This window comes from Musa acuminata, unplaced genomic scaffold (genome assembly GCF_036884655.1).
Source record: "Musa acuminata AAA Group cultivar baxijiao unplaced genomic scaffold, Cavendish_Baxijiao_AAA HiC_scaffold_1139, whole genome shotgun sequence".
Lineage (NCBI taxonomy): Eukaryota > Viridiplantae > Streptophyta > Magnoliopsida > Zingiberales > Musaceae > Musa > Musa acuminata.
The window spans coordinates 432,482-452,479 of record NW_027021351.1 but is presented as its reverse complement, the minus strand read 5'-3'; the positions used below and the strand labels follow the sequence as shown (position 1 = coordinate 452,479).

The 19,998-nt window shown below is 38.8% G+C and overlaps 1 protein-coding gene across 1 annotated transcript; it reads left to right on the top strand.

Annotated features, from left to right (window-relative positions):
• The first annotated feature begins 15,945 nt into the window (after window positions 1–15,945).
• Window positions 15,946–17,823, top strand: LOC135671503 (BAHD acyltransferase DCR-like). The gene has a single exon (XM_065179676.1). The coding sequence runs from the start codon at window positions 16,198–16,200 to the stop codon at window positions 17,665–17,667; it is 1,470 nt and encodes a 489-aa protein (XP_065035748.1). The 5' UTR covers window positions 15,946–16,197; the 3' UTR covers window positions 17,668–17,823.
• The last annotated feature ends 2,175 nt before the right edge of the window (window positions 17,824–19,998 follow it).

Below are 19,998 nucleotides of genomic sequence, written 5' to 3'. Positions count from 1 at the left end.
AGAGCTTGCCATAGAGTGTAAATTAGTACGCCGGAAGTACACCGGAAGTACGTCGGAAGAACCTAACTACATTTACACTCTAAGCTCATCGGAAGAGCTTGCCATATAAGCTCGTCGGAACTTGCCAAGAAGATCGTCGCAAAGTCTAGGAGCTTGCCGGGAGTCCGCCAGAGCATTACCTAGAGTTCATCGGATGTTCACCGGAAGTACGCCGGAAGCTCATCGGAAGAGCAATTGACGCACCAGAATAAAAAGTGCAGTAAACATGTCTTAATTATCGTAGTTAGAGTGTAAATTAGTTAGGTTCAAACCCATATATTTGGAGGTAATCCCACTAACTTAATTAGGGGCCAACTAGGCCCTAAGATGGGCTAGTTTGAGCCAGATTCAAGGCCTAATTAGGACCCTAAATTTCTGGCCGTTGGTGGCATCGCTAGGGCCGGTGGTGGCACTACCTGGGAGACTCAGTCTCCTAGGAATTCTGGGCGGTGGTACCGCCCCTGTTAGGCGGTAGTACTGCTCAGACTAAGCAATAGTACCACCTAGTGTTAGGTGTCAAGTGGTAGTACCGCCCAATAATGGCTGTAGTACTGCCAGGACCCCGAAAATTCAGAAATAGATATTTTTTTGCTCCATTTTTTAAGCCATTGGGGCCTATAAAAATCCCACCCTTTCTGCATGAAAGGAAATGAAACCTATTAGCAAATCTTGAGTTCTTGAGCCTTAAAGTGTTGTAAAAGTTAGAGTTCTCCTCCTTCATCTCTTAGCCTTGTAATTATCTAAGAAAGAGGAGTGAAACTTGTAAGGGTTGTCTCCTAAACCCGGCAAAAGGAGAAAAGCTATAAAAGGTGATTGGCCTTCACCTATTGAAGGAATGCATCTAGTGGATGCCAGTGACCTCGTCGGAGGAGGAAGCCGAAAGTGGATGTAGGTCACGTTGACCGAACCACTCTAAAACTCGGTTTGCATTTACTTTAAGCAACTTTCTTTTATAGCAAACTACCTCTCCTTGTTACTTTGCTTTAACTACATCTATATATGCTTTCACATAAATATCTTTCGAGATTGGCTTTAATCGTACGAAGACTTTACAAATCCGACGCTTTTCATTTGTGTAATTTATATTGCTACAAATCATCTTAGTCTTCTCTTATACTTTCATGAAAGATTTCAAGTTTAAATTCCTTCCGAAACGGATTGAATTGAAACCATTCTCGTTGGAATCGGTTTCAAGTTGTTTGGTTTAAAACCCAAGAGAGATGGCGTTTATCGGCAACCAAGGGGGTCATTCAATTATATATCCGCCCATTTTTAATGGAATATATTACACATATTGGAAGACTAGAATAAGGATCTTCCTAATTTCAATGAATTTTGAGCTTTGGAACATTGTCGAAAACGGTTTTCAAAAGTCTTCTCTTCCAATGAACGATTGGAATGAGTTAGAGAAGAAGACTTTCACTTTAAATGTCAAAGCTATGAATGCCTTGTTTTGTGCATTAGATAAAAACGAGTTTAATCGAGTGTCGATTTGTGAAACGACTTTTGATATTTGGCATACACTCGAAGTGACTCATAAAGGCACTAGTAGAGTAAATGAGTCAAAAATTAATCTTTTAGTTTATTCTTATGAGTTATTTCGAATAAAACCGAGTGAGACCATTGGAGACATGTACACCCGATTTAAGGATATCGTCAATGGTCTAAAAGGACTTGGTAAAGGTTTCTCAGATTTTAAACTCGTTAATAAAGTTTTAAGATCCCTTCCAAAGAGTTGGGACCCTAAAGTCACGGTCATTCAAGATGCCAAAGATTTAAATAATTTTCCTCTTGAAAAACTAATTGGGTCACTAATTATCTATGAAATGACATGCAAAGCTCATAAAGAGCTTGAGGACACCCTTGCAAAGAACAGGAAGGATATAGCACTGAGAACACAAGAAGACCACTTGAAAGAAAACTCAAGTGATAAGGACCTTGATGATGACTTGGCACTTTTAATAAGAAAATTTTAAAAATTTATTAAAAGGAATAAATTTAAAAATGATACTAAAAATAAGTTTGAACCTAAGAAAGATCAAGTAATATGCTACGAATGCAAAAAGCCGGGATATTACAAGAGTGAATGTCCCTAAGCCAAGAAGATGACACCAAAGAAGAAGGCTCTCAAAGCAATATGGGACGACTCAAGTACATCCAAAGAAGAGGAGCCAACCAACATCGAGCAAGTTGCTCACTATGTACTAATGGCCATTGGAGATGAGGTAGCAAGTTCATTAGACATAAATTTATCATTTCATGAACTATTAAATGCTTTTCATGATTAATTTGATAAATGTAAAATAATTAGTAAAAAATATAAATTATTAAAAAAGAAGCATGATTCTCTTATTAGTTATTTCGATAAATTAAAAATTGAGCATAATGATAGTTTAGCTCCATGTACGAAATGCCATGATTTAGAAATACTTCAAAAGGAAAACTTGCTACTTAAAGATATCTTGAAGAAATTTGAGGTTGATAGCAAATCCTTGAATATGATCCTTGCCAACAAGGGTCACATTCATAGAAAAGACGGAATCGGATTTGTGAGTAGCTCTCACCATAATCCAACCACCTTTGTTAAAGGCCCTACCTTGCATGTTTCACCCCAAAAGAAATGTAACTTTTGTTACAAACTTGGACATATAGCTTATCATTGTCCATTTAAAAAGTGTAGTCTACACAAATTGATCTAGGTTTTTGAAGGAACCGTAGAGAACTCAATGTAAAATGATAAATCAAGTCGATCGGTTTTTTAGGCACCCAAGGTCAAATGGGTACCTAAAAATCATCCTCTTTTATAGAAACGTATACCATCACAAGCTAGGAGCAAGAGATAGTATCTTGATAGTGGATGCTCAAGGTATATGACCAGAGATTCATCTCAATTCTCTAAGCTCACTAGCCTAGATGAAGGATATGTCACCTTCGGAGACAATAATAAGGGTAAAATCATTGGCAAAGGAACTATAGGTAACACATCCAACTTTTTTAGTAAAGATATATTGTTAGTTGATGATTTAAAGCGTAACCTTTTGAGTATTAGTCAATTATGTGATAAAGGATATATTGTTAGATTTGAATCTAATACTTGTATTATTGAAAAACCATACAAAAACACATCTATGATTGCACTAAAACAAAATAATGTATACACTATTGACATCAATGATCTTTGCAATGAAATATGTTTTTCGGTTTTAAATAACGATGCTGGCCTTAGCATAGGAGATTAGGTCATGCTAGCATGAAACTAATCTCTCAAATTTCATCTAAAGAACTTATAAGAGGAATTCCTCATATCGAGTTCGTCAAAGATAATATGTGTGATGCATGTCAACTAGGAAAATAAATAAAAGGTAGCTTCAAATCTAAGAACCAAATAAGCACCTCTAGGCCTTTGTAATTAATCCATATGGACTTGTTCGGACCAATTTCTACATCAAACCTAGGAGGTAGCAAATACGCATTTGTCATCGTAGATGATTATAGTAAATACACATGGACTTATTTTTTAACACACAAAAGTGAATGCTTTAGATATTTCTCCAAGTTTTGTAAACTTATTTAAAATGAAAAGGGTTTTATAATTTCGTCAATTCAAAGTGATCATGGTGGTGAATTTCAAAATCGTGATTTTCAAAAATTTTATGAATCTAATGGATACAACCATAACTTCTCTGCTCCAAGAAATCCTCAACAAAATGTAGTAGAAAGAAAGAATAGAAATTTACAAGAAATGACAAGAATCATGTTGAATGAACATAGCCTACCCAAATATTTTTGGGCCGAAGCCGTAAACATGGCATGCTATGTCATGAATAGAATTCTAGTAAGACCCTTACTCACCAAAACTCCTTATGAGTTATGGAATAACAAAAAATCTAATATTTTATATTTTAAAATTTTTGGGTGTAAATGTTTTATCTTGAATGAAAAAGATGTCTTAGGAAAATTTGGCTCTAAATCCGATGAAGGAATTTTTCTTGGCTATTCTTCTATTTCTAAAGCATTTCGTATCTTTAATAAAAGAACTTTGATTATAGAAGAATCCATTCATATTATTTTTAATGAGATTTCTAAAATTAAGAAAAATGATTTTGATGATGATGTTAATTTTGATGATTTGAATTTAAATTAAACCCTTTCTCCATCTAGCAACTTGGATACATCTACTTCCGAAACATCCTTACCCAAGGATTGGAAGTATATAGATGCTCATTCTAAGGAGCTAATCATAGGAGACACATCTAAAGGGGTTCAAACACATTATTCTCTTAAAAATTTTTTTGCCAACGCCGCTTTTCTCTCCCAAATTGAAACTAAATGTATTGAAGAATCCATGAAAGATGATTCATGGATTATCATAATGCAAGATGAGTTAAATCAATTTGAGAGAAATGAGGTGTGTCTGATATCATGGTTAGAAACAAGGCTAGATTAATAGCCAAAGGTTTCAACCAAGAAGAATGTATCGATTACGAAGAAACATTTGCTTCTGTGGCTCGATTAGAAGTCACAAGGATGCTCCTTGCCTATGCTAGTAGTAATAATTTTAAGTTGTTTCAAATGGATGTTAAAAGTACTTTTCTTAATGGTTTTATTTTCAAAAAAGTTTATGTTGAACAACCTCCCAGATTTGAGAATGATAGTCTCCCTAATCATATGTTTAAATTAACTAAAGCTCTCTATGATTTAAAACAAGCCTTAAGGGCTTGGTATGAGAGACTTAGTTCATTTCTTATTGAAAATAATTTCTCTAAAGGCAAGGTTGATACCACATTGTTTATTAAAAATTTTGAAAATAATTTTTTTATTGTTCAAATTTATGTTGATAATATCATTTTCGGTTCTACGAATGAATCTCTTTATGAATCATTTGCTAAAAGTATGAGTCTCGAATTTGAAATGAGTTTGATGGGGGAATTAACTTTCTTTTTGGGCTTACAAATCAAACAACTAAGTAATGGTATATTTCTTAGTCAAACAAAATATGCCTTAGATTTGCTAAAAAGGTTTAATATGGATAGCTCAAAGGCTATCAACACTCCTATGAGCACCTCCACCAAGCTAGAAATTGATGAAAGTGGAGAAAGCTTTGATCAAAAAGCTTATTGGGGTATGATAGGAAGTTTACTTTACCTCACCGCAACTAGACCGAATATCATGTTTAGTGTAGGACTTTGTGCTAGGTTTCAATCTAATCTTAAGATATCTCATCTTAAAGCAGTTAAAAGAATACTTAAATATCTTAAAGGAACCATAAATCTAGGATTATGGTATCCAAAATTTGAAAACTTTGAGCTAATTGCTTATGTTGTTACGGATTTTACTGGATGTAGATTAGATAGAAAAAACACTTCAGGAACATGTCAATTTTTAGGACACGCACTAGTTTCTTAGACTTCTAAGAAATAAAATTCGGTTGCACTATCTACAACCGAAGCCGAGTACATTGCACTTAGTGCATGCTATGCACAAGTTGTGTAGATGAAAAACACTTTAGAGGATTATAAGATTCATCTTAAAAATATCTCCATAAAATGTGATAACATAAGTGCAATATGTTTAACAAAGAATCTCATTCAACACTATAGAACAAAACATATTGACATTAAGCATCACTTTATATAAGATCATATCACTAATCATAATGTAATCCTATAGTTTATTGATACAAAACATCAATTAGTCGATATTTTTACAAAGCCTTTAAACGAAGAATAATTTGATTTTATTAGAAGAGAGTTAGAAATGTTAATATGTCCGAATACGTAAATTTGTTAAATTTCGAACTTTCTTAATTCTTTGATCACTCACTTAAATTATGTGCTGATAATTGTATGATGTGAATCTTACATAATGATAAGGTTGTGTGCTTCAATAACATGTTTACTTTGATGTTGGAAATTTTGTGCCTTGGCACTAAAAAGTTTTTGTGATGATGAGCATGTTATCATGATGCAAGTAGTGATGAAAAGCTATGACAAAATATTTTATAAATGCATGAAGTATTTATATGTTTGATTCATGGAAGTCATTGACAAATGCATATCTCGGATTTATCTCTTGTGAGTTTTTATTGAGAAATGATTTTGATGTGATGCTCCTCTCATTATGAAGATTAATTCTTGGAATTTTTTTTATCCTTCATATGATGATTCTTTTTTAATGAAGGAAGAATTTTTATGATTCTTTTTATGAGATGAACACTTGCAAGAATGAGGATTTGATTTCACGTGAATATTTTGATCATTGTGAAAATTGAAGCATGATTTAATGAAACTCTTTTATCATTTTTAACTTCATTCACAAATTTGGTTCTTAATGGACTTCCCCTCTACATGCAAAGTTTTTATGACAAAGAGGGAGAAATAATTTTTGATGGAATCTATCACTTTAAATGTTTATAACTCTAGATTGAGAACTTTTGAATGATACCATGTCATAAATGCTTGAAATATGATTGATATGAATTTTTTTGTGACATAAATTTTTACCACACTTGCATTGTTGAATTGTTCTCTTTTTTGTTGATGACAAAGGGGGAGAAATAATACCAAAATATGGTAAATTGATGACAAATGTATGCAATGTATTTCATCATATATACTTGAAATGTTTGCTTGATAAACTTTTCTTCATTATGATAAGATATCTAAAGCTTAACTTGTAATTTTACAAATTGATATCTTGCCATAGAATGATGAATTGCTATGTTTGTCATCCTTCATATTTGAAATATCATACTTAAAAATGGATGTCGTGCCTTGACATCATTTTGAGAATGTTAGATCATGATAGGAATCATGATGTGTGTTTTGATAAATTTAAATGAACTTAACCTATTAATTTATTTCTTGAATTCAAAGGCCTTGAATTCAAGAATATCTTTTCTCAAGTATGGCATATAGATAGGGAGAGCTAAGGTTAACTCTATCATAAATTGATTGTCATCATCAAAAAGGGGGAGATTGTTGAATCTCGAATTTTGATGATGAAGTCAATTGTAATTTGTTTGATCTAATCTATATATTGAGAAAAGTGTACAGGATTAACTACGATTGTAGTAAGACATAAAGTAGGTGTTGTGCCAGAGTCAAGATCGAGATCACATTGGGAGTTCGAGAGTTCGTTGAAAGTCCGGACATTCATCGAAAGGTCTGCGAGAACCAATCGAGAAGTCCAGGAGCTTGCCATAGAAGCTCATTGGAACTCGCCAAGAAGATCATCGCAAAGTCCAGGAGCTTGCTAGGAGTCCATCGGAGCATTATCGAGAGTTCGTCGGATGTTCGCCGGAAGTACACCGGAAGCTCGCTAGAAGAGCAATTGACGCACCGGAATAAGAAGTGCAGTAAACATGTCTTAATTGTCATAGTTAGAGTGTAAATTAAGTTAGGATTAGGAGGTAATCCCACTAACTTAATTATGGGCCAATTGGGCCCTAAGATAGGCTGGTTTGGGCCGGATTCAAGGCCCAACCAGGACCCTGAATTCCTAGCCGACGGTGGCACTGCTATGGTCGGCGGTGGCACCGCTTGGGAGACTCGATCTTCCAGGAATTCTGGGTGGTGGTACCACCAAAGCTCGGTCTCCGAGCTCTGTCAAGCGGTGGTACCGCCTAGACTGAGCGGTAGTACCGTCCAATGTCAAGTGTCATGCGGTAGTGCTGCCCAATAATGGTGGTGGTACCGCCAAGACCCCGAAAATCCGAGATTAGACACTTTTTGGCTTTATTTTTAAAGCCATTGGGGCCTATAAAAACCCCACCCTTTCCTGTAGGAAAGGGAATGAAACCTATTGGCAAATCTTGAGTTCGAGCCTTAAAGTATTGTAAAAGTTAGAGTTCTCCTCCTTCATCTCTTAGTCTTATAACCATACAAGAAAGAGGAGTGAAACTTGTAAGGGTTATCTCCTAAACCCGACAAAAGGAGAAAAGCTATAAAAGGTGGTTGACCTTCACCTATTAAAGGAAGGCCTCTAGTAGATGTTAGTGACCTCGTCGGAGGAGGAAGCTGAAAGTGGATGTAGGTCACGTTGGCCGAACCACTCTAAAACTCAGTTTGCATTTACTTTGAGCAACTTTCTTTTATGGCAAACTGCCTCTCCTCCTTACTTTGCTTTAACTATGTCTACATACACTTTCACATAAACATCTTTCGAGATCGGCTTTAATCGTACGAAGACTTTACGAAACTGACGCTTTTCATTTGTGTAATTTATATTGCTGCAAATCACCTTAGTCTTCTTCTCATTGGAATCAGTTTCAATCGAAATAAGTTTTTTGAAATAGAGAAAGTTTGCACTAATTCACCCCCCCCCCCCCCCCCCCTAGTGTCGCTCTTGATCCTAACAATATACACATCATCATATAGGGCTACTAGATAATAATAATAATAATAATAATAATAATAATAATAAAAAATTACTTTACAGAATTTTTGGGGTACCCACCCTAGGGTTCCCCATGCAACCAGAAACCTTGGCCTCTAGGGTTACCCCTACGGTCAGGAATCCCTGACCGCTTACTTGCCTCATGAGGCCAGGAATCCCTAGCCGTAGGGTCTCCTAAGTGATTAGGAAACCCTAGTCGCCAAGCTGCATGGGAATCCTCTGTCATGGCTGCTCTCGGCTTGCTGTAGGTGGCCAGGCCGAGAGTCTCTTCTAGGCCTCTCGACCAAGGTTGCAAGCAGCCTTTGGCCGATCAATAAGGCAACAATAGTTGCTGCCCTTTCTCCCCTTTTGGCATCAACATTTTTTACATAAAAAGGCCTTTCTAAAACACCTCTCAACAATGAGAAAGGGTACTATTTAGATATGAAAACTATGATAAAAATCACAGCAATCGCGTATAAAATAATTTTATGTAATTCATCAACACACATAGTTTAAAAATCAATCGTCACACAAAACAACTTGACTCTAATACCACTATTTGGAAATCTAATCAGAGCAGCACATGCATAGTAGAAGAATAGAAAAACAAAAATATAGATTTTATAGAAAAAGTATCTCGTCGTCATGTGAAGATTAGTGCTCAAAAATCACAAAACCAAAAAAACCATATGTATCAATTGAGATTTGTAACTTAGGAAGATCGCATATTCCTAAAAAATCCTAGATCTATAGGAGTGGATGAAGTAGGTCAACTATCCTTCTCTCTAGTAGTGATCCACAAAGTAGATGTGATGAAGACGCTCCTCAAATCACTGTACGATCTTCTTCTCCACGCGCACCACATGATCAAGAAGGGGCTAGCCCTTCTTCCTATCCACATGCTCCAAATTGGGAATGTCTGCTGAAGGGGAGAGGAGAGGGAGGAATATAGGAGGGGCAACCAAGAGGTGACTAGCCTATGCCACCTTTTGGCCCCTTCTATTTATAAACATTCCTACCACTTAACCCTAATAGATCCTACCCTATTGGATATTGGATCTCTATCTAATTACCCAAGCCTCTTAGATTAATGGATCTGTATATAATAATCTATATTTAGTCTTATTGGGTCTCACCCAAAATATCCAATAATTCATGGACTTACTGGATATCCAATAAGATAGGGGCTCCATCGAATATTTTATATCTGAACCTTTACTCGTCGTAACACCTACCATATGTGTGTGATGACCCTCTAGGCTCAATATTGAGTTAGTTGTGAGTCATATCTATCATAGCTCTTTTTGACTCGGTGAATTATTATCTCCATAATAATTCACTCGACTCATCGACTACGGACGTACTATGCTACTATGCCATAATCCCTAAACGATATAAGGGGATCTAATATATTAGACATGTTTGTCCTCAATTACCATATATTTATAGTTTTTTATCTATCTAATATCCTAAAGACTATATATCGGTCATAATGCTATCAGGCATATACGGTTTTTACTCAAGTCTTGCTCTAATCGGATTCTTCCTAAGAGAACTCTTTCTCTCTCAATCCAAATGACTCTAGCTAGGGATTTGTCTAAGCAAGAATACATAGGATATTCCTCTCATGATATCGAGAGTAGATGACCCTCTATCGATACTTAATTACTATCGTAAGGCTGGCTATCACTCTTGATGACTAGTTGTGCTAGATCTGAAACTTCTAGACCTATAAGTCTGGTATTAAATAGTGGAGTACTTATATAGGACATCCTTGATATCTCAAGTCTAAGGACTAGACACACAATCGAGACTACATAATCATTGTTTGACAATGAGGTATCATCAACTATTCAGCTTTCTATTAGCAGATCAATCAGTGAACTCATTTTCTAATGAGTACCTATATTGTATCCCTAGTGTCCCCACATGAGCAACTATGAGACCAGCCACCTCCGTCATATAAATGGATATACAATATATTAGTCTACTCGGTTATCTCGACGTCCCTCTCGAGTAACCTATAATTGAGATTATTTAGGGTCTGTGTTTAAAGGTGAATTGATCTTATTATCATGATCTCATCACGATCCAATTCTCATTGCATAGATCCATAGACATCACACTATATGCAATATGCAATATAAAATAAGAAAATACTAATAATAATAATAAGTAAAAAAACTATGCAATATATCACACGTGTCATCACTCACGTGATTAGCTTGCAGGGCACCTATGACTAGCAACAACTATACCTTTGCCTTCTCGTACAGAGCCTAGTATATTTAGCTTGACTCATTTTTAGCATCAACTGGCTTCATCAACTCCAAATCTGACACCTCATTATTTTTACAACAACAAAAAGGAAGTACTACATATCTACTAGCGTATGCGGATAATATTATTATTATAGGCAATAATCCTATGGAGATCAGGAATTTCTAAAGCTACTTTTTTAGAGTGGAAGTACGTCGCGTTGGTAGACTAATTCACCATCAAGGATCTAGAAATCTTAAGCTACTTTTTTAGAGTGGAAGTAACATTCACATCTTTTTGGAATTTTCCTATCTCAAATGAAGTACGTTCAAGATCTATTATCAAAGACGAATACGTAGAATGCAAAAGAAGTTGTCACTCCACTCTCTACTACTAAATCACTCAAATTATATGATGATAGCCCTACTACAGATCCCACACAGTACCGATAAGTACTTGGCTCCTTACAGTACTTATCTCTCACATATTTAGACATCTCATTTGCAATCAACAAATTATTACAATTCATACATCAGCCCTCCACTATGCATTGGTCTACAATAAAACAAGTCCCGCGATATCTAAAAGGGACTCTTAATCATGAATTTTTTCTTCGTGAACATTCATCACTTCATCTCCATACTTTCGTTGATGCTTATTGGGTAAGCAACTTTGATGATAGAACATTTACGTCTGCCAATATTGTCTTCCTTAGCGTAAATCCAATTAGTTAGAGTTTTAAAAAATAGAAAACAATAGCAAGGTCTACCACTGAAGTTGAATACCGAGTCATCGCCACCACTACTGCAGAACTTAACCGGGTCACCAATCTACTATAAGAACTTGACATCAACTCTAAATTCACTCCTATAATATACTGTGATAATGTCGCTGCTACTTAACTGTGTGCCAATCTAGTGTTCCACTCACGCATGAAACATATTGTCATCGACTTCTACTTCATTCGAGATCAAGTTGTCAGACATCAACTATATGTTTCTCATGTACATACTGTTGATTAACTAGCAAACTCCCTCGTAAAGCCTCTCATTCATAAAATATTTCAATTGTATCGGTCCAAGATTGGATAGAAACTCAATATTACGGAGGCATGATAGAAGATATAGAAAATCATGATAGAAGATCATGATAGACGCAATCTTAGATTTGAATAACTAATTTGATTACTCATGATAGTGAAAATCTCTTCCTCGAAACATGTATAAATACTTATCTCTTTAATTGATTTCAATGAATAAGATTCATCTCTTTCATAACATATTACTCGTTTTAACACAAATCATATCATTTTATTGTAATGGATTAGAGATAATGGCAAGGTTGATAAAGATAATATAGTTCTCTAAATCTAGGTTGGTAAAGCTAGGAAAGTGCTAGCTATTGAATTTCATATTTTGATGATGAATTTAATTGATAAAGTTATGATCTAATATGCGTTTAAGTGATGTAAGACTAACCACCATCATGGAAAGGTAAATCGATTGAAGTAGGAATAATTAGACGATGGGCCGGAGTGGATCATGTCAAAAGATTGGATGTTGGGCCGAAGGACTAGTCGACATGCCAAAAGGACTTCTTACCATGAGTTCGGGCATCGAGCCGAAGGATCAGATATTACGCCAAGGAGATCGAATGTTATGAAAGGTCAACATGCCAATTGGGCAAGAGAGGATGATACACTGAAGGATTGGACGAAGCGCTAAATGAACTAATGTCATACCGGACAACATAGTATTCTTGTGTTTGTAATTAATCATGTCTTGATTGAAGTAGGTTAGGTCGTAATTAAGTTATTTTTTAGTGAAACCATACCAACTTGATTAGGGGTCAATTATGCCTAAATCAGGGTTGAATTTGGCCTATTGAAAGCTCAATTCAAATTTCTAAAGCTGGCCCAAGTGATGGTACTGCCAGGTCAAGCAGTGAAACCGCTTGTTGTTGGGAAATTTATGGGCGACATCACATGCGTAACAGAAGAACAGAAAACAAAAATCTCCAAATTTCCCAATGATATGCTCGTTGTCGTTCAAAGATTAGTGTGCAAAATCTACAAAACCAAAAACTACGTATATGAAAAATTATATTTTACCTAAGGAGATCGTATATCCCTAAATCCTTGCAGATCTATATTAGAGAATGAAGGAGGTCAAGCACTCTGATCCACACAACAGAGCTGCAATGACGCTCCTCCAATCGCTGTCCAAAACTCCACACCTACTATTTGAGAAGGAGAATGGGAGAGGAGAATAAGAGGTGGCAACCAAAAATCTCTAGCCTATGGGTGTTTGGTTCCCTCCTATTTACAGTGGTCCCCTGTTAACTTAACCCTAATGGATCCTGATCCTACCATATTAGGTATTGGATCTCCATCCAACTACTCAAGCTACTTAGATTAGTGGATTTCTATCCAATAATCTCTCATTCGCTCTTATTAGATCTCATCCATAGGATCTAATAATTTATGGGCTTATTGAATATCCAATAAGATAGGGGCTCTGACGGATATCTCACATCTGAACCTTTGCTTGTTGCAATGCCTACCATATGTGTATGACCCTGTAGGCCCAATATCAAGCTGGCCGTGAGTCATACCTGTCAGAACTCCTTCTAACTCAATAAATTATTATCTTCATAATAATTCACTAACTCATCGATTACGGACATACTAGGCCACTATGTCGTAGTCCTCAGATAATACAGGAGAATATAATTCTTTGGACCTATCTATCCTCAATTACCATGTTTCTATAGTCCCTCATCCATCTAATATCCCAGAGACTATATACCGGGCATGGTACTGTCAGACGCATACGATTTCTACTCGAGTCTCGTTCTAATCGGATTCTCCTAGAGAACTCTTTCTCTCTCAATCCTAATGACCCTAGCCAGGAATTTGTCTAAGCAAGAACACATGGAATATTTCTACCATAACACCAAGAATGGATGATCCTCTATCGACACTCAATAGTCCTCGTAAGGTTGGCTGCCACTCCCGATGACCAGTTGTGCTAGATCTAGAACTTCTAGGCTTATAAGTCTTGTATCAAAAAGTGTAGTACTCATACAGGACATCCTTGGTGTCTCAAGTCTAAGGACCAAGTATACCATTAGGACAACGGAATCGTTGTCTGATAATGAGGTATCATTAACCATCTAGCATTCCGTGAGCGGATTAATCAATGAACTCATTCTCCAATTAGCACTTGTACTATAGCCCTAATGTCCCTACACGAGTAGCTATGAGACCAGCTACCTCTATTATATAGATGGGAATACAGCATACCAATCTGTCCGAATATCTCGATGTCCCTCTCGGGTAATCTATAACCAGGATTATTTAGAGTCTATGTTTAAAGTTGAATCGGTCTCATTATCATGATCACATCAGGATCCGATTCTCATTACATAGATCCATGGATATTATAATATATATGCATATATGCAACAAACAATATAAATTGATAAAATTTTAAAATATAATAAGCAAAAAGAATGTGTATCATGTCACACGTATTATCACTCACGTGATTGGCTTGTAGGGCACCTATGACCAGGACCTATGAGATAGTGTACGTCTTTGGGAAACTTGGGGGGTGGTATCACTAGTGTCAAGCGATAGTACCGCCCAAACATAGTCTCCCAAACTATGTGAGGCGATACCTGATAGTGGTACCACCCAGTATCAGTTTGACAAGTGATAGTACCACCAGTTGTCAATCTAGCGAATGGTGGTATCGCCCAATAATGGTGGTGGTATTGCTATGACTCAGGAAACCTAAGAAAAGACCTTTTTTGACTTTATTTTTTAAATTATTTGGGGCCTATAAATACCTCATACTTTCCTACTTGAAAAAACAAGAAAAAAGAACAAAAACTTATATTTTAGAGCATAAAAGCTCTATTAGAAAGCTGAGTCCTTCCTCCTTTAGCTTAGAGGTTATTCTAAGAGAGGTTGAGAGGTTTTTCTCTCCTAAGCTTATCAAAAGGAGAAAAAGTTATAAGAGAGTAGTTGGTCTTCGCCTATTGAAAGAATATCGTTAATGAACGTCGGTAGCTTCGACGGATGAGGAATCAGAAGTAGACGTAAGTCGCATCGACTTAACTACTATAAATTCGATTTGCATTTTTGTTTACGCTTTTCATTCATATTGCTTACTGATTTACCTGCTCACTACTTTTATGCACGTAGCAAGTTAAATATCTTTCAGGTTTAATCGAACGATATTTTTGAATCGACATAATTTTTACAAAAGTACTAATTCACCCCTCTTCTTAGTGTCATAATACTAACTAACTTAATTGGTACTTAACAGTATATTATAAGATCTTGAGCTTTTTAGATGAATCTTTAAGATATTCATATGGTAAAAATCTTTAGCTCATAAATAGTTTCAACTTTATAATATGAATCCTTAAGATATTCAATCAAAAAATATAATTTTTAACCATCTAATTTTTATTTTTTTATATTTATTTTATTTTTCTCTTTATTGAATAAATGTTGAAGTGTAATAATTTAGTACATATGTAAAATATCTATAAACTAATTAAATTTATTTTATTGATAAATTAACTAAATTGGTCCTCTAATATATATTTTCATTACGTAAGAACTTGCCCGTGTTCATATAATTAAAATAAGAATTAGCCTTGATGATAGAATGTGTTTACTAGATCAATCCCTCTATACCAAATGTGATATAGGATTTGAAGATTTTTTTTTTCTTGGGTAGTAGAGGAATATAAAGAGGGGATAGAAAGATTCAAAAAATAAAGAATAGCTACTATACTCGCTTTTGACCGGACAAAATTACTCTTACGATGAGAGTCGTACCACATGGATAATAAAATCATATTATCCAAAAGTATATATATATATATATCATATATTTGATTTGATAGAATTATAATTTTTTTATTCTATAATTTCCTTTTTATTCTTGTACTTGAACATAAACATTGTACCTCTTTTTTAAAATAAAAAATAAATATATACATAATTGATATATTAATAAATATGGTCTCCCACCACTTATCCATAACATATGAAAACCTTAATTTTCTGATTCATTTATAATTGATATATTATAATATTCAAACACCTTTTTATAAGCTCAAGTATAAGAATAAAAATAATAAAAAAATATAATCCTATCAAAGATATCATCTTTTAAGAAGTAAACTTTCTCTCTTAATCAATCTTTATTAGACTGTAACCTAACAAACTATTTATTATACTGTGCTGTGCCCTAAGAAACCAATTATTATACTGTGCTACACCCACTTCTCTTGATCTTTCCCTATGATGAGTCCCAAATCTTTTAAGTGTTTTTTCATTCAAACCAAGAGCTGTAGTGTCAGACCAGTCTAGCTGAGTCCAAATGCATGCACCAAACCTCCATCCCCGCTTTATAAGCCCTCCCCAGCTCCCGGCTTCTCTTCCATCCCAAGTGCTAGAAATCAGCTGCTGCGTTGAGCAAACCAGGAACGCATATCACCATGTCTCCAATCCTTTCCACCTTCCACCATCCTTCTCTTGCTGCTGCTTCTCTCATCAGTGGTGGTCTCAGTTCCATCTTCTCCTCCCCTGCTGCTGCTGTCTCCGTGGTGTCGAGATGCACAGTCTACCCTGACCGCAGGTCCGACCTCGGCGACCTCCCGCTCTCGGTGTCCGACCTCCCCATGCTGTCGTGCCACTACATCCAAAAGGGCCTCTTCTTCTCCTCTCCGCCAATACCCGTTGCCTCACTCCTCTCCCTCCTCACCTCCTCCCTCTCCCGCGCCCTTTCCATCTTCCCCGCCCTCGCTGGCCGCCTCTGCACCCTCCCTGACGGTCGCATCCTCGTCTCCTGCAACGACGCCGGCGCCGAGTTCTCCCATGCCACCGCCGCTTCCCTCTCCCTCCCTGACCTCCTCCCTCCCTCCGCAGATGTGCCGCCGGCAGTCAAGTCCCTCTTCCCTCTCGACGGATCCATCAGCTTCCACGGTCACACCCGCCCGCTGGCGGCTTTCCAGCTCACCGAGCTTGCCGATGGAGCTGTCTTCCTTGGCGCGGCCGTCAACCACGCCGTCGTCGATGGGACCTCCTTCTGGAACTTCCTCAACGCATGGGCGGAGCTCTGCCGCGGCGGTGACCCCGCAAAGCCCGACTTCCACCGCAACTACTTCGGCGGGTCCAAGGCGGTGCTGTGCTTCCCGGATGGCCGTGGCCCGGAGGTGACCTTTCCAGTGAATGCACCGCTTCGAGAACGGATCTTCCACTTCAGCCGGGAGGCCGTTCTCGAGCTAAAATCGAGGGCCAACCGCCGCACCAAAAACGTCGTCGCTGGAGACTCCAAGGACGCCGAGGTTTACGGCAAGCAAACCCACGACCCGAAGACGGTGGAAGTGAACGACGACGAGGAGATTTCGTCCTTCCAGTCACTGTGCGCCCACGTCTGGCGGTCGGTGACGCGGGCGCGAACGCGGCTGCCGGCTGAGGCCATAACCACGTTCCGTATTGCGGTGAATTGCCGGCACCGGGTGGTTCCCCCAGTGGCGGCGAACTACTTCGGGAACGCGATCCAGAGCATCCCGACGAAGGCGGTGGTGGGGGAGGTGGCGGGGCGGGACCTCCGCTGGGTGGCGGCGCTGCTGCACCGCAGCGTGGCGGGGCACGGGGACGAGGCGGTTCGGCGCGGGGTGGCGGAGTGGGAGGCAGCGCCACGGTGCTTCCCGCTGGGGAACCCGGACGGCGCGGGGTTGACCATGGGGAGCTCCCCCCGGTTCCCCATGTATGAAGGAAATGACTTCGGGTGGGGTCGGCCGGCGGCGGTGCGTAGTGGCCGGGCCAACAAGTTCGACGGGAAGATGTCGGCGTTCCCGGGGCATGAGGGTGGCGGGAGCGTGGAGCTGGAGGTGTGCCTGACGCCGGAGACCATGGCGGCTCTCCTCCGCGACGAGGAGTTCATGAGCTACGTATCCATGTAGAGAAGTGATGGCGGCTACCAAGCCTTACACCAACTGCCTTGTGAACTCGTTCCAGTCGTGGGATATGTTGCTCTACAGTGCACTGTGTTCGTTTCCTCGTCTCCAATGCCCAGTTGTATGTTTCAAGTTTAATGTAGATGTTTCTTTCTTTGTTCCCCTTTGTTGGTTGTTGAGATTCGAATCCTTTGGTGACTATTAAATTGGCTCCTTCTCGCAGCCCAAGAAAGATGCTGAATCGAACCTGCACAGATCCCAGCGCGAATCTTGGGCCATGACTTTAAAGTGCAAGATAGTAATCAAATTATTTTTAATTTTGATGTGTGAAATTAATCTACACCAATAAATACTGAACTGCCAACTAAAATCGACTCTCATCAAAATTCATCCTTAAATCTCCGGGAGAATATTAATTACAGTAAGACCTTCCTTTGTGTTACCCAATGTTTCAAGTTCAAACAACGCCCAGTACCTAAGTCGGAATAGCATGATTAATAAGCATGACTACCGAATGAATTCCTACATCAAAATAAACGAACACGTAGGATCTGATCAAAATTGTGCTTGTGCTTATTCGAAAAGTTGGAATCAGACGAAAGTTTTCCAGGGTCTTAATGACTTTAATTTCCCGTTCCACTGTACTCAAAAACTATGACGCGGGTGGGTTCTTTTGATTTCAGGTCGTTGGACCCTCCCCATCCACGTCAAGGTCGACGGTTCAGATAGAGGCATAGTTTACGCGAGCGCGTGCGATTGTAATCTTTGTAACCCTCGCATCAATTAATGTGTCGCCGATCAGTAACCATCGTAAATCCTGACTCGAGTTCACTCTTCTCGTTTGACATCATGAAGCTTGTAATTAGAGTACTCGATCTGTTAGACTCTCAATTCTTGGATCTTGGCAAGCGATCGCTTGCAACGCAATAATTCCATATGAATATGAAATCTCATGACAAAAATCAAGAAACCGCAGAAAGAGATTAGAAAGAAATGATTAGAACCCAAGCATGAAACCAACAAAGAACGAGAAAGACGGTGACGCGACCTCAAGAACGAGAGAAATCAGCCTTGCAGTAGTAGATCATGGATCACGGATCTTGTAACAAAAGAGTTCTTGATCTGTTACACTCTCGGTTCATGGATCTGGCAAGCGATCGCTTGCAACGCAAAATTTCCATATGAATACCAAGTCTCACGAAAAAATAATTAAGAAAAGCAAAAAGAGACCGGAAAGAAAGGATCAGAACCCAAGCGATCGGACAACAGCAACGAGAAACCCTAACAACAATAAAGGAGAAGAAAGACAAGACGAAATCCGAAAGAAAGGATCAGAGTACGCGGTGACGAACCCTCGAGAACGAGAGAAATCAGCTAAATATCAAAGAGGGTCGAAAATTTACCCACCCGTGAAGGAGGAGAAAGAAGACGGTTGGCCGATCCTCCTCCGCCCTACTTCTTGCGCCGGGAGGATTCGTTCAAAGATGAGAACGGAAACCGATCGATCATTCGGCGAAGAGGAATATATACCACCCAAAGTTGTCACGTGTACGTCACGTGGGCGCTTGGCCATCAAGAATACGAATGATCGTATCGAGCTTTAAGTGGCGAGAGTCGTGGCTCAAATCATTCCCCAAGTTGCGTCCCGAAGCATATATTTCCTTCTTCTGACAAAGGCTCCACCATCAGACTGTCATGTACACGCTAAACCCGGCCGGTTTTCTTCCTCCACTTTGGAGACTTCATGCCCAACCCCAACAACGTTAGGCCTGAAAGCATGCATGTCGTACGAAACATGAAGACCACGCGAGAGACCCAATCGAGTAAAAAGACCGGAGCAAGCCGGTCGTCCACGGACCGACGTCCCATGGGAAGACCACGCGAGCTTTGAAGTCGGTGCAGCCGAAGCCTACCTCAAAAGAAATGACGCGAGAGAGCTCCCGGTGGTGAAATGTTCCAACTGTGAGGTAGTATTACGTCCCTTTCTTTCACTTGCTTCCGAGATGATAAAGATTCTTCCACCATCGACCAAAGCGTGACGCCAAGCACATACCGGCCCAGTTAGTGTTCCACGACGACTTCCACTTTTACTCCATTGCTCTGCTGAGGCGCCGGGCTGCGATAAATGTCTGCGCCGTGCCGTGGCAACACCATGTCGAAGAAGTGCAACAGGAGCGCCGGCTGCGGTTTCGACGACATGAATGAGATGCCTACCATCTGTTCCACGTCCAGCGTCAGTTCTAGAGACTGCGAGGAGATCAAACATGAAGGCGGCGGCTTCTCTGCTGAACTGGCCAAGAATGTGCGATCCACAGCGCTCAAGTTCGTCCGCCTTCT